The 15985-nt window shown below is 41.0% G+C and overlaps 1 protein-coding gene across 1 annotated transcript in view; it reads left to right on the top strand.

Annotated features, from left to right (window-relative positions):
- The first annotated feature begins 596 nt into the window (after nt 1-596).
- LOC126183549 (sodium channel protein Nach) overlaps nt 597-15985 on the top strand; it is a 259499-nt gene continuing 244110 nt past the window's right edge. Inside the window, exons 1-2 of the mRNA XM_049925663.1 lie at nt 597-613; nt 767-968. Of these exons, the coding sequence (XP_049781620.1) occupies nt 597-613; nt 767-968 (219 nt within the window). The remainder of the gene's footprint in view (nt 614-766; nt 969-15985) is intronic.

Raw genomic sequence — 15985 nt, 5'->3', positions numbered from 1 at the left:
CCGTACGACCATTTCAAAAGTGTACCGTGAATATCAGGATGGTGTCTCCTACCCGGAGACATTGCTACGGTCCGTACTGTCGTCCTCGTACACGCCACGCATGTCACACTGAGTTTCACTCGATTTATGCCCTTTGGACGTCGAATAACGAACTACGCTTCTCTGCTCTTCACAAGTTGACATCAGGAACAAGCCCGCCATGTTTGTTTCGTAGTTCAGGCTTCTCTCGGTAGAGCTGCACATGAAAAATATTCTCTGTAGCACACACTTCAAACTGTATCGTTGAGAAATTTCAGCATTCCATCTGCGATACCAGAGGAGAAAAAAATTGTGCATTGTTTTCCACTCCTGCCTCGTAATTTAAGAGCGAATAGTGCGAAAGGACTCACTGCACTTCCATTATGTCCAGTCAAATGATAAAACAGAAAATAAGGTATTTACCGAATAAGCCACCATTATTTTAAGAAATGGTAAGATACACGATACATTCTGCTCACTATGGAGCTTACTGGGTGGATACATGTGTCAGCTTGCCACAGAGTCTCCGAGCTACCTGCTCGTGCTTCTTTTCGTGGCAGTGTTTACATTGCCGACACATGCGCCTGCCGCTGCGGTATTTCTGAATTACACGCCTGTCCTGAACAAAGGGGTGCACAAATACAGTCTCAGGGAGTAGGTTATACTGTGTGGGCTGACATGAACAGTTACAACATAGCAGCTGCTGGAGTTAGAGGCTCAGGGTGTAGTTTTGGTGGTGTGTTGGCAGGAGCGCCGCCACCGGGCTGGAGGCTGGGCGGCTGGAGCGTCTGCTGCCGCTGCTGGGCCGCCTGCACGAGACGCAGCCCGGGGACCCGCGCCACCCGGACCCCCGCCTGCGGGAGCTGCACGGCGCGCTCGAGCTGGCCGCACAGCGAGACACGCCCGCTGCTGGCGAAGCGCCCTACCACGTCACACGCCTCATGCGTCAGGTACGTTCGTAAAACAGCGCTCCCCTACACCAGCGACTTTCTGGCCAAAATCGACGACAGAGTGTGTTGAGTTGACCCGTCGGCTCCCTAGATCCGAATGGGTAGAATTCGGCCGGCTTCACCCGGCAGTGATTTGTTTTTGATGATAGCCACCGTTACGTAACTGACAGTAGACTGACATTGCTTTGTTACTGTCATCTACTTCACTGTTCTGAGTGTACTCTATCACACCGTAATTGTGGTACATAGAATCTCTATTAAACATGTCAATAATGTGTTGTTGCATAAATTCGTAGCGCTTTACCATAAGTTAAGTAAAAACAAAAGAAACACATAACAGAGATTTTAGTAATCAAAAATACATTACCCTTCTCTATTTACAACGGGGCAACGGCCTTGCCGCAGTGAATAGACCAGTTCCCGAGAGATCACCGAAGTTAAGCGCTGTCGGGCGTGGTCGGCTCTTGGATGGGTGGCCGTCCGGGCCGCCATGCCCTGTTGCCATTTTTCGGGGTGCATTCAGCCTCGCGATGCCAATTAAGGAGCTACTCGACCGAATAGTAGCGGCTTCGTTCAAGAATACCATTATAACGACCGGGAGAGCGGTGTGCTGACCCCACGCCCCTCCTATCGGCATCCTCCACTGAGGATGACACGGCGGTCGTATGGTCCCGGTAGGCCACTCGTGGCCTGAAGACGGAGTGCTTCTATTTACAACAATCTGTCAACGCTGTGGTAACTTTTCGATTTTGGGACTGTATAAATCACGTAATTTTGAGACGAAGAACTCGTCGAGTCATCTCCGGAGGGCATTTTCATCCGGAAAGGAAGTTTCTTGAAGGTTGTTCGATAGAGAGCGTAAAATGTGAGAATCTGTCGGCATAAGATCACGTGAATAAGGTGGGTGTGGAATGACTTCCCGACTCAACCCCTGTATAGTGTGTAGCGTTACTTCACGCAGGCTAACTGCTCGATGTCCTTAGATTGCGTCTGCACGACACCTCGGTTGTTGACAATAATGTCAGTAGTGATGCTTTACACCTCAGGGAAGCAATTCGCAATACACCATACCAACGATGTTCCACCGGACGAAAAACATTATCTTATGTAGATGCCCGCAGATCTTTGTATGGGGAGTTGCTGCTCCGTTTGGACTCAATTATTCCTCACTTCTCCTTATACACAACTGGCCATTAAAATTGCTACACCGCGAAGATGACGTGCTACAGACGCGAAATATAACCGACAGGAAAAAGATGCTGTGATATGCAAATGATTAGCTTTTCAGAGCATTCACACAAGGTTGGCGCCGGTGACGACACCTACAACGTGCTGACATGAGGAAAGTTTCCAACCGATTTCTCATACACAAACAGCAGTTGACCGGCGTTGCCTGGTGAAACGTTGTTGTGATGCCTCGTGTAAGGAGGAAAACTGCGTACCATCACGTTTCCGACTTTGATAAAGGTCGGATTGTAGCCTATCGCGATTGCGGTTTATCGTATCGCGACATTCCTGCTCGCGTTGGTCGAGATCCAATGACTGTTAGCAGAATATGGAATCGGAGGGTTCAGGAGGGTAATACGGAACGCCGTACTGGATCCCAACGGCCTCGTATCACTAGCAGCCGAAATGACAGACATCTTATCCACATGGCTGTAACGGATCCCTGAGTCAATAGATGGGGACGTTTGCAAGACAACAACCATCTCCACGAACAGTTCGACGACGTTTGCAGCAGCATGGACTATCAGCTCGGAGACCATGGCTGCGGTTACCCTTGACGCTACATCACAGACAGGAGCGCCTGCGATGGTGTACTCGAATTTCAAAACGTCATTTTTTCGGATGAATCCAGGTTCTGTTTACAGCATAATGATGGTCGCATCCGTGTTTGGCGACATCGCGGTGAACGCACATTGGAAGCGTGTATTCGTCATCGCCATACTGGCGTATCACCCGACGTGATGGTATGGGGTGCCATTGGTTACACGTCTCGGTCACCTCTTGTTTGCATTGACGGCACTTTGAACAGTGGACGTTACATTTCAGATGTGTTACGACCCGTGGCTCTACCCTTCATTCGATCCCTGCGAAACCCTACATTTCAACAGTACCATAAAGACACTAATTCTCGTCATCAGTAACGATACAGGATAGAAAAAGGTCCGTATTGTTCATGAGCCAATTTATGTCGAGCAGGAAGAGAAGCACATATGGCCAATCGCAGATTTTTGTGATTCTGGCTTAGACCATGCGGCACCTACGGTACCTGTACACCAGAGTTCTGACGTATGCAAATTTTGCACGATGGTGAAACGATCACAGTTCATCACATTTGCCAGTTCTCGAATAAGATGACATGGATCGTTGTGGATTAATGCTTTTAAACGATATTCATCAAAACATGAAGTTTTTTCTGAAAAATGAGAAACCCGGTTTCTTGCTTTGCTCTGTCCAGTGGCATCATCTCCATGCACTGTGCAAATGTTTCTAGCCGCCTCCGCTGCTGTCATCCCTTCCTTGAACTCAAACAGAAGAATACGTCGGAAATTTTCCGATTTCTCCCCTTGGTACTCCTTTTCTAGAATCCACACCTCCACTCTCTACTTCCAAATAACAAGATGACAATATCTAAATTCAATTACCAGCCGCCAACTAAAAGTAAAAAAACGACAGTCGATGAAAAAACTTATAGCAACCGGAATAGCAATATACGAATAAAACAAAAACGCTACGAACTTATGGACCAACCTAATATATAAGACGTTTTCAGTTTCGATTAGCGACAGGATTTGGGTGATTTTTACCTTTGTGTGTGACTTCTGATTGCCTGAAAGCATGGAGCACATGTTAAGGTACCTGAATTATGTAAGGCCGATGGGTCCTGTTCCTCCCACCAAGCACCTCATCCTGTGGTGGTTTGGGAACTTAAACTCAGTGGTGAAGAGAAGTGCTTGGCTCTTATTAAGACTTGATTTTCTGTTTCTGGACAGTGCACTACTGGGTGATTTTGTCCAAATATCTTTGGAAATGGTTAACAATGACGTTTAGGTTGTGGCAGCGTTCGAATAGCGCAACACTATCCGCATACTGAGCGATTTCCTCTCCCACCTGGTTGGGAATATCGTTGGTGTAGACAGAATGCAGTACAGGACCCAGAACTGAACCCTGCAGCACGCCAGGCAACACCGGTTTTGTGCTGCTTCAATGATTGCCATTCCAGACAAAGAATTACCTCCCCTCAGGAACGAATCAATCATCTTCAGCATATGTCCTGAATAACTTCACAGCTACATCAATACCAAAGACTGGAGCTTTTGGTCCATTCTGTCTCCTTCAGAACTGGTGAAGCCATCTCTCTATTGTCTTCCTAGAGGTCCCTTGGTTTTAGCATTTTATGGCTTTAGTGATTCTTGCATCTGGCATACAGTTCCTTTCATCTTAACTGATATTATTTTATCATGTTAATTACGTTTTGCATTATCAGTTTGTAACACTACCGCCCTGTCGGACGTGCGTTAGCTCAATAAAGCCTGTACTGTAATAAGTTCACGGGCTTCACCTTGTAAACAAGGATTTAGTACATAAGTTGACCGCGTGTACCTAATGGAAGCAATTCGGACTTATATTCAGTCAGTAACTACAGTGATGCGTCAAGCAAATGTAAAGTACAATTATGCGTTCGCATGGACAAGAAGTACACACAGTAGATACTACCAATGATAAATAATACGGTCGCCAGCCTAATTAGGCATTGAGTGAGTTTTTCCTTGTACAAGTGTGTGCATGTACAAGCATAACAACACGTAGTACTGCTGCGTTATATGGCAGAGTTTGGCATAGGAAAAATCCACTGAACTAAAGTTTTCTTCTTTTGTACTAATTTGGATGAGCTAAACTTACACAACACCACACAGCAATGATTACTACGAGCTGCACTTTGTATATTGATCAGACTGAAATCGGGCATAGATTACCCTAGAATCAGCAATTTTGAAAACACACATACAATGTCACTATTAAAATAGGAAAAAACACTGATACACTTAGGTTTAATATAGAAATTAATTTTACTGTTCAATTCTGATCAGTACACTTCAAAATGTGCAAGAATAGGCAAGAGAATGGGGGGGGGGGCCTGAAACTGTTATGGTCGTTATACTGCAACTAGTAAGTCCTGAAGGTAAATTACCACTCAAAATTATCAATCTGTGGATAACTACTTTTCTTTTCTTAATTTTGAATTAATTAGTTATCATTATTTCAGTCACAAATCAATTAAATAACATTGCTAGCTCAATTCAAATTTTATCTTTCAATTTGATCACACTGTTGTTCTTTACTAACATCTGCGTTAACAAACATGAATTTAAACGTCTTTGTAGCATAGATTAGTCTGCAGATGATTTATTACTAACTGTAAACTTTCAATTCGGGATACTCGGGTTGCACAGTATGTGGTAAGGACCCTGTCTAGATCAATGATAAGGATAAGTGACGACTAAAGCAATTCTGGTAAAAGTCACGTTATTATTGAACAGTCAAAACAGTTTCGACACTGGTCCACACAGATACACTTCTAAAGATGAAGTAAATGTTTGACCTGTGCACGTCGGTGCGGCGGATGGTGGGCAGCGAGATAGCGGGCAGCACAGCACACATACAGGCATGGCTAAGGCTCTCACAGTATCGGCACTTTCATTCTTCTTAGCGTCGGAATCTTTCCAATTTTGTGCCTGAGAATATAGCCATGCCAAGTAGTCGTCGGAATCGGCCCATCCGAGGCTCAATGGAATCCACTTTTCCTAGATAGCCTCCTCGGTACAGTACATGTTCCTCTGACCGATGCCCAACTCCGACTGTCTTACTGAGCCCATTGTGCCGAACCGCGCCAGTGTGCGTTTTCCCGCACTCGCCTGCATCCACCTTTTCCCCGCGCCCCTACAGGTAGGGTATTCACCACAGGTTTTCTATTACACATATCCTAATGCATTACCTACGTATGGACCAAGTGTTTAAATTACAATTTTCACATTTTACAATAGTTTTAACATTAAATACATTTTCCTTTGGTTATCAAATCGCTTGAAATCTAACATAAATAATAACATTCATTTCAAAAGTTGTTTACAGTTTCTTTAACATGACACGAAAAGGAAAAAAAATCCAAAATAATATTTACATTATTTTACATAAATTCAGAAAGAAACATTTATCTAAATGCATAAAGAAAAAAATTATTATAGGTACATTATTGTTACACATGCCCCTGTTTCCAGAAAATTTTCTTAAGACTAAATTTTATGGGAACACTAAATTTAACAATAATACACTGGTTCTGAATCTTTACGTAAATGTTCAAGAAAATTTACACTACATATTTCCTTCCACTCACTGTATATAGGTTCACACTATTTTAACATATCAAGATCAATTTCTCGTTATTTACTTAAGTGCCTTTTGCACAGTCCCACTTCCCATTCTAACATTATTAAAATAGCAATTTAATCAATTTTTCCCAAATTTCTTAAAGAAATAATTTAAAATTTTGGAATGCAAACATTTAATTACAAAAGCAAATGCATATTTCGTATACACTATAAGATAATTTGTCGCTGCTTGCTTTGAATAGCAGTCCATTTCTTAACTTATTAATCAAAACACACACACAAAATTTTCAGAAAATTATCTACACATATTTGCTGCCTATTATGTGGATTTGGGCAGTCCATTTCACTTCATATTGTCACATCCTCTGGATTACATTTACTATTTTCCATCGACTATTTATCTGCCCTCATTGGTATTTGGCAGTCCTTCATTTTATGGTTCATACACTGCCCATTTTCATTTTTGACAGTTCCATCTTTTATCTGGCTGATAGCTTTTATCCTTTCTTTTCAGTCCTTTCCTCCACACATTTTTACAGTTACAATACAATTGGTAATCTGAAACTCACACAACTACATTAGTACACTTTCAATGGAATACAGACATTTAGAAAGATTAGTTACATTTCAAATAACTTGGTTTCAGCATAAGATACAGCACAATTACTCGTTCCTGGGAACATACAGTTTCAGGTCCACAATATTTCTTACACCTAAAGGTCTTTTGGATTTTGGGTAGATTAGGTAGTAAGCATTTTCGTGTGGAATGTTCTGTATTATATATGGCCCGTTATAAATATATTTAAATTTTGAAATTTCATGGTTTAGTTCACTAGATTTTTCGTGGGTTTTTAGAAGAACATAATCTCCAATTTTAAATTTTGAAACCTTTAGATTTTTATCGTGTCTTCTAGATCTATATTCGGCTTTTTGCTTTGCCCTTTTTATTACCAATTCTTTCTTTTGATTCAATTCCAAACTTGTACAAGGTGGAAACTCTAATTTTTCTTCAATTAAACTTTTACTACTTTTACCTAACAAAATTTCTTCCGGTGGGAACCCTGTAGTTTCATGATGTAATGTGTTCATGACATTCTCAAAATCCGATATGAATCTGCCCCAGGCTCTATGATTGTGACTGCAGTATGTTCTACACAATCTCCCGACTTCGCGCATGTACCTTTCAACCGGATTGCTTGCAGGATGGTAGGCTGCAATATATTTAACCTCCACACCATTTTTCTCCATTCCCTCTTTCCAAATTTTGGATATGAACTGGGGTCCATTGTCCGATAGTACTGCCTTGGGTTTTCCGATGGTCCTGAAGTATTCGACCATCCTACTAAATACAGCTTTTGCTGTGGCTTTTTTCAAGGGGTATAGTTTCACAAATTTAGAAAATACTTCCAAAATCACCAAAACATATGCACAATTTCCCGAAGTCTTTGGGAGGGGACCATATAAATCTACTGATAATAAGTCTAGGGTGTCTTCAGGCAATGTACTTTGCATTGGTCCCCTACTAGTTTTGTTCGGTACTTTGGTCTTTTGACAGACATCACATGACTTAATCCGTTCCTTTACCTTCTTACTTACACCACCGGTAATCACTACGACATTATTCAGTTTATCCAAACATTTTTTCGGCCCACTATGCCCCAATGCCAAATGAAAATAATCTATGACATCAGTATCAAACTGGTTTGGCCAACATACCCTCCATTCCTCAGTAACTAAACCTTTCCTCCTATATAAAATGCCTTTATAAATTTTGTAATATTTCTTAATTTGAGGGTACTGCGCACTGTCAAAATTTACTTTCACTGATTTCCAGGTTGAATCCTCATTTTGATGGTACCTCATATTTTTACATATCTGCTCAATTTTCCTATTCCCTGAAATCTCTTTCATATACCTTATCTGAAAAGTACCCTCTTCCCCATTTTCATTGGGCACTTCGCTCATACCCTTAGGCAATCGAGATAAGGCATCTGCCACATAATTCTCAGTACCTTTAACATAGCAAATATCGTAATCAAATTGTTGCAGGTACAAAGCCCAACGAGTCAGCCTACCATTAAGTAAACGGCAATCTTTAAGAAAAGTCAAAGCTTTGTGGTCGGTATGTATAATGAGCTTATGGCCCCACAGATAATTTCTGAATTTCTTTAGCCCCCATATAATGGCTAAAGCTTCCTTTTCCGAAATAGTGTAGTTTCTCTCGTATCTTGTTAGGGTTCTACTGGCAAATGCGATAGTCCGGTGTTCGATTTCTTTGCCCTCACAGATTTCTTGGAACACTTCTATGCCAATTCCATAAGCACTGCTGTCAGTACTCATATGGAAAGGTTTTGACAGTATGGGGTGATGCAAAATATGGTCATTCAAAAGTTCCCTTTTTAAGTTTTCAAAATCTCTCATGCATTCTTCAGTCCACACAAAAGCACTATTTTTCTTAAGTAAATTATTCAAATGAGGACTATTAAAAACTAGGCCCTTGACGAATTTTCTATAGAACCCACATAAACCTAGAAAGGCTTTCAACTGTTTTCTATTTCTAGGAGCTGGACATCCCGATATTGCACTTAACTTCTCCGGATCCTTGCCAATACCGTTTGTAGTGATAATGTGCCCCAGAAATTTTATTTCCGATTTCACAAATTCACACTTCTTCCATTTAAGTGTCATGCCCCCTGCTTGTAGAGCAACAAAAACTTCCTGTAATAACTCGCAATGCTCCTGCCATGTTTCTGTAGCAATCAGTAAATCGTCTACATAAATGGTTAACCGGGAACTCAGTTCTCTACCTAACACAAAGTCCAGTGCCCTAATAAATACTGCCACAGATGTGCTAAGCCCAAATGGCACTACTTTATACTGATAGCATTTCCCGGCGAATAGAAAAGCGGTATATTTACGGGATTCTTTACTCAACGGGATTTGCCGGTATCCGGCGGTCATATCCAGACTGGTTAAATATTTTACGTTATAAAATTTTTGGAGCATTTCGTCCAGATTCTCAGGCCTATCTATTTCCTTCTTTACAATTTTGTTTAAAGTCCTAGCGTCGATAACTACTCTCACTCCCCCATCCCTTTTGTTCACTATGATAAGGGGACTATTATACTCGCTGTTACTTCGTTCGATTACCCCCCCACTCTATCATCTTATCTATTTCCACTTGAACAGCCTGCCTCTTTGATATGGGTATCGAAAACGGTCTTACGAAGAAAGGTTTATGCTCTATTGTCTCAATCTGGTATTCAAAATTCTTAACTAGGCCAGGTTTGTCCGAAATTACGGGGCTGTTATTATCTAAAATTTCAAGCAACTCTGCTTTCTGTTCGGGAGATATTCCCTCTAAATTTTCCACCATCCCCTTAAATTCCTGCCCCTGCTTGTCACTCTCATTTAATAATTTCTGGACATGGTACATCTCGTACTTGTTCGTCAGCCCATCATTCCCTTGGTCAATCTCCAACCACAAAGAATCAATTTCTGAATCAAACACTTCCCCAATTCCCTCAAAATTTAATTCCAAATTCCTAAATGTACTATTAATTTTGATCACTCCCTGGCTACAATCAATAATAACCTTTTCTTTATCCAACCAATCTATCCCCAAAATCATTTCAGTACTCAAGTCAGGTACAACCAAAAAATCGTGTTCAAAGTTTTGTCCTTTTATACTAAATTCAACCAAAATCTGGTTCTTTACCGGCTTGCTAGCCTTGCCAGTAGCCCCAACAATTTTTACACCTGTTACTGACATAATTACTAGCCCAGGCTTATCACAAATGTGTTCGAAAAACGATTGGGAAATTGCACTTATCTGAGACCCAGTATCAAGAAGTACCTGCAATTTCATGTTATAAATTTCAACTGGTATTATTGTTTGTTTCACCGTCGAATGTTTTTCATTATCGTGGTCTTCCTTGAGCAAATCCGGGTCGACGATAACATCGTCCCAAGATATGCTTTTAACATTCACTTCACATATATCAGGCGGTTTCTTTGGTTCCGGGAGTTCAAAGTCATTAATTACCTGAACCCTTTGCGAAATAAACTCTGAGTCGTCCGGTGGTTCTTTCTTTCTTTGTTCAGTCACAACATCTGGATTCTGTTTTGACACTTCGTCATTGTTAGGTACAATATCGTACTTAACTGCATCCCCTTTGATTTCACTGATTTTCTCATACCCTCTTTCAGTAAAAGTATATTCACTTTCTTTTACCCCGAAAAATACATCTTCACTAGAGTCATCACTACTCTCTTCCTCCACATCAGATTCATTTAAGTACGCTATTTTTGCACAACAGGGAAAGCTAGTATATTCAATTTTGTCTGTATTTACGTATATTTCATCATCTGAACTATCGTCGGAATCCGACCATTCTGGATCGCTATCAGGTTCTAACATAAAGGCTTTTCTGAGACAGGCACTAAGTTCCTCCTCGGTATTGTCATCAGGCTTAGATTTTAATTCAATCTCCTCTTTTGGCAAAACGGCCTCATCATCAGCTTTATTTACCTCTACTGTGACTTCATATTCGGTGTAATCCTCGTGGACTTTAATTACTTTCATGTAATCATCTACCCCTTCTCCACGGTGCCTCCCAGTAGCAGCTTGCACTATTGGCGGATTGTTAGCAGAAGTTATTTCTTCGTCAATGCTGAGGATTTCATCCTCCAACTCCTTCTTACTATTAATCTTCCTCCTATCGGCAGCACGCGTACTTTGCGCGGCGCTATTTATTCTCCCCTCTTCAAATTTGGGCCACGTCACTTTAATGACGTCCCTACTATTTCTCCTTCCACCATCTAATTTCGTCGCCTCATACTCCTTCTTACAATCCTCCCACTCACATTGCTTTAGGCCCTTGTACAGATCGTCGATCTGCACACGCCAATCAGTTACTTCTGCTAATTCATTATCGCCCTTTACCTCATTGCAAACACTACTAACCGCACCTCTCTGTGTATTCACAGTCTCATCTATTGTTTCCTTTGCCACGGAATTATCACTCGTAAAATTTTCATTACCTCTTACGGCTACGTTCGCACCTACTGCCGCCGTATTGCTAACGGCTTCCTTCCGAACAGATGTTCTGCTAGGCTGGGCCGTTGCCCTCTGATGCTCCACTCGCCCGTTAACCTGGAGTATTCCGTGCGGCCGATATGACTCATGCTGGCTCGCACCTGACGCTTGTCTCGCCACAACACGTTGCGTCGCTTCACGCCTGTCTCTAGCCTGTCTCATTACATTGCGGTCGGTCCGGTATATTTTCTTAAATCGGGGCCGGTATGTATTGTCCGCTTCCGTTTGGCCCGCAACGTTCGCGGAAATTAGTTTCCCGCGTCGTTATTATTTTGCGCGGTGTACTCTCGACCGCGACCTGGATAACTTCCTCTGCCTCTTCCCCTGCCTCTTCCTCTCTGTATTACATTGACGCGAAATCCATCGCCGTCATTCCTTTCGTCATTGTGTCGGGTATTACGGTTGCCGAAATTTTGATAATTAGCACGACTTTCGCGCCAATGGTCTTCGTCTTCGACCCTTTCCAGAAATGCTTGGAAGCTACGATGGTTGCTTCCTACATACCTCTTTGAATCTTCTGGGAGCTTTTTATACAGTTCCCAGATAATTTCTGAATCTGATCTTCTACCCCTTAAGTGTGTCAATTTCCGGTACCAATACTCGCAGAAATCTTTCAAAGAATTCCTGCCCCTGTTATCATGCTGTTTGGCCATGATAAATTCGCGCCATAAATGGTCCTGCTTTTGTTCAGACCAATATTCTTCCGTAAAACGTTGCCTGAATTCTTCGAACGTCATTCGTTCGGTATTTAAATTTATTCCCCAGCGCTTAGCGTCACCTGCTAAGGCGCTAATTACTACATTTATCTTTTCCTGATCAGACAAGTGCTCAGGAAATACTCTCTCGCAATTTTTGATAAAGTCTAACGGATGCCACCCGTTATGTTTTTTGGCGGGATCGAAGCGTTCCTCGCCTTCTAACAGCTTCGTAGTCGGTGTGCCATTACAGACAACACCAGGCCTATCTTTTATTTTGCTCTCCAGATCGAAAATTCTGCCTTGAATTTTCGTAGTATTTTGTTCACAATTTTGAACACATCCGGTTACTTTTTTATCTAATTCTTTTTCAGTGTCTACAACTACCTTTTTCAACTGAGATATTCCGTATTGACATTCGTTTACGATCTCAGTTTTAAGACCGAAAACTTTTTCGTCTACCTTAGTTTCAACCAGAGGTTCTACTTTCTCTTGGATGTTGAGAATTTCAACATCGAATCTACTATTAATGTTACCAAATTCCTCCTGCATAGTATCCATATTTTTGTTAATAGTATCAATTTCAAATTTCAGAGTATTTACCACAGAACTTAAATTACCTACTTTTTGTTCTACTTGTTCTATTTGTTTACTAATTTTAATTCCCTGTCCTTCAACCTGTGCTTTAATTTGATCACTTTGGGTTTTGAGCTGCTCATCAACGTGTGTTTTAAGCTGATTAACCTGATTACCGACTTGTTTTTGAAGTTGCTCATTCTGTGTTTTGAGCTGCTCTGCAACGTGTGTTTTGAGCTGATGGCTCTGTGTTTTAAGTTGCTCAGTCTGTCCTGCAATTTGTTTGGTTAATTGTTCAAACAAGTCGTTCATGCTTAAAAATTTTACACTGTTTTGTTCTACGAAATCGGTGTTTTCCGATCCTACTTCAGAAATTTCTTTCGGCTCTTTCTTTATCTGTGGCGAATCAAATATGTCAGTGGATTCGTTCACGTACCCACTATCATCTACAAAGTCACCCTCTACTTCTTGTTTTGTCCCTTGCTGTGTTCGAGGCGATCGCGACATTTCAATCTGTTCGTTGGCGTGTTCATGGTATTGTATGTACGCCAATTGTCTTCCGCTAACGCCATCTGTTATCTGGCCGCGTAAACTCCTGCTACTACTCGCCGCATTCTCCATTTCGCTCGGCACATCTACCCTGTCTACGTTCCTGTCCATATTGAATACCAACTGTACCACACTATTATACTTGACTCACCCTGCAGTTTACTTTGCTAAACTTTATTACTGTTCGTGCCACTGGACATTCACTGTTCGGTCTTTACGTTAATTTGTAACAGACAAAACTGAACGTCCTGTCACCGGGAAGCCACTTGTAACACTACCGCCCTGTCGGACGTGCGTTAGCTCAATAAAGCCTGTACTGTAATAAGTTCACGGGCTTCACCTTGTAAACAAGGATTTAGTACATAAGTTGACCGCGTGTACCTAATGGAAGCAATTCGGACTTATATTCAGTCAGTAACTACAGTGATGCGTCAAGCAAATGTAAAGTACAATTATGCGTTCGCATGGACAAGAAGTACACACAGTAGATACTACCAATGATAAATAATACGGTCGCCAGCCTAATTAGGCATTGAGTGAGTTTTTCCTTGTACAAGTGTGTGCATGTACAAGCATAACAACACGTAGTACTGCTGCGTTATATGGCAGAGTTTGGCATAGGAAAAATCCACTGAACTAAAGTTTTCTTCTTTTGTACTAATTTGGATGAGCTAAACTTACACAACACCACACAGCAATGATTGCTACGAGCTGCACTTTGTATATTGATCAGACTGAAATCGGGCATAGATTACCCTAGAATCAGCAATTTTGAAAACACACATACAATGTCACTATTAAAATTGGAAAAAAACACTGATACACTTAGGTTTAATATAGAAATTAATTTTACTGTTCAATTCTGATCAGTACACTTCAAAATGTGCAAGAATAGGCAAGAGAATGGGGGGGGGGGCCTGAAACTGTTATGGTCGTTGTACTGCAACTAGTAAGTCCTGTAGGTAAATTACCACTCAAAATTATCAATCTGTGGATAACTACTTTTCTTTTCTTAATTTTGAATTAATTAGTTATCATTATTTCAGTCACAAATCAATTAAATAACATTGCTAGCTCAATTCAAATTTTATCTTTCAATTTGATCACACTGTTGTTCTTTACTAACATCTGCGTTAACAAACATGAATTTAAACGTCTTTGTAGCATAGATTAGTCTGCAGATGATTTATTACTAACTGTAAACTTTCAATTCGGGATACTCGGGTTGCACAATATGTGGTAAGGACCCTGTCTAGATCAATGATAAGGATAAGTGACGACTAAAGCAATTCTGGTAAAAGTCACGTTATTATTGAACAGTCAAAACAGTTTCGACACTGGTCCACACAGATACACTTCTAAAGATGAAGTAAATGTTTGACCTGTGCACGTCAGTGCGGCGGATGGCGGGCAGCGAGATAGCGGGCAGCACAGCACACATACAGGCATGGCTAAGGCTCTCACAGTATCGGCACTTTCATTCTTCTTAGCGTCGGAATCTTTCCAATTTTGTGCCTGAGAATATAGCCATGCCAAGTAGTCGTCGGAATCGGCCCATCCGAGGCTCAATGGAATCCACTTTTCCTAGATAGCCTCCTCGGTACAGTACATGTTCCTCTGACCGATGCCCAACTCCGACTGTCTTACTGAGCCCATTGTGCCGAACCGCGCCAGTGTGCGTTTTCCCGCGCTCGCCTGCATCCACCTTTTCCCCGCGCCCCTACAGGTAGGGTATTCACCACAGGTTTTCTATTACACATATCCTAATGCATTACCTACGTATGGACCAAGTGTTTAAATTACAATTTTCACATTTTACAATAGTTTTAACATTAAATACATTTTCCTTTGGTTATCAAATCGCTTGAAATCTAACATAAATAATAACATTCATTTCAAAAGTTGTTTACAGTTTCTTTAACATGACACGAAAAGGAAAAAAAATCCAAAATAATATTTACATTATTTTACATAAATTCAGAAAGAAACATTTATCTAAATGCATAAAGAAAAAAATTATTATAGGTACATTATTGTTACAAGTTCAGCTTGGATGCCATCATTTCTGTTTTTATCCATCAAAGTATACCCAGCCGCATATCTAAGGAAATTCGTTTCACATGTTTCTGTTCTTTTTTCGCATCTCTTCTTAATTGTCCAGTTCTCGCATCCATAGAGCATTGCTGGTGTAGCCATAACCTTCTATACGAGCTTTAGTAGAGTATCTCCCTGTACTTTCTTTCCCAGTGCTCTGTCTGAAGTTCCACAGAAATAATTAAATAGGTCTAAATTATGTTTCATTTCATTGTTTGCTCTATGTGTAGTACCGCACCCTAAATATTTAAATGCATTAACTTGCTGTATGATCTGCTTGTCAACTGAAATTTTAACTCTCAAGGACTAGTGTCTTAAAAGTGCCATTCATTTTGGCTTTGTGATGGAGATGTTCAGATTGAGATCACTGCCTGTTTTTTTAAAATTAAAGACAGGTCCTTGTAAGTCATTCATTCTGCGTAAAATTACCTGGTCGTCAGCAAAAGGTGGCGTAATAACATCCACATCGTTAATTTTGAAATGTTTCATTGTCTATAAGTAAGTTCAGGTTACATCGTCGATATTCATATTAAAAAGAGTGGGTGTGTAGGAACACCTTGATTTCTTTCAGCCATATTATGTCTACTGCCTGCTATTTTTATTTGTAGTTTG

The sequence above is a fragment of the Schistocerca cancellata genome, chromosome 1 (genome assembly GCF_023864275.1).
Source record: "Schistocerca cancellata isolate TAMUIC-IGC-003103 chromosome 1, iqSchCanc2.1, whole genome shotgun sequence".
Classification (NCBI taxonomy): Eukaryota; Metazoa; Arthropoda; class Insecta; order Orthoptera; family Acrididae; genus Schistocerca; species Schistocerca cancellata.
Note: the sequence above shows the minus strand (reverse complement) of the source record. Positions and strands in the feature narration are given on the sequence as shown.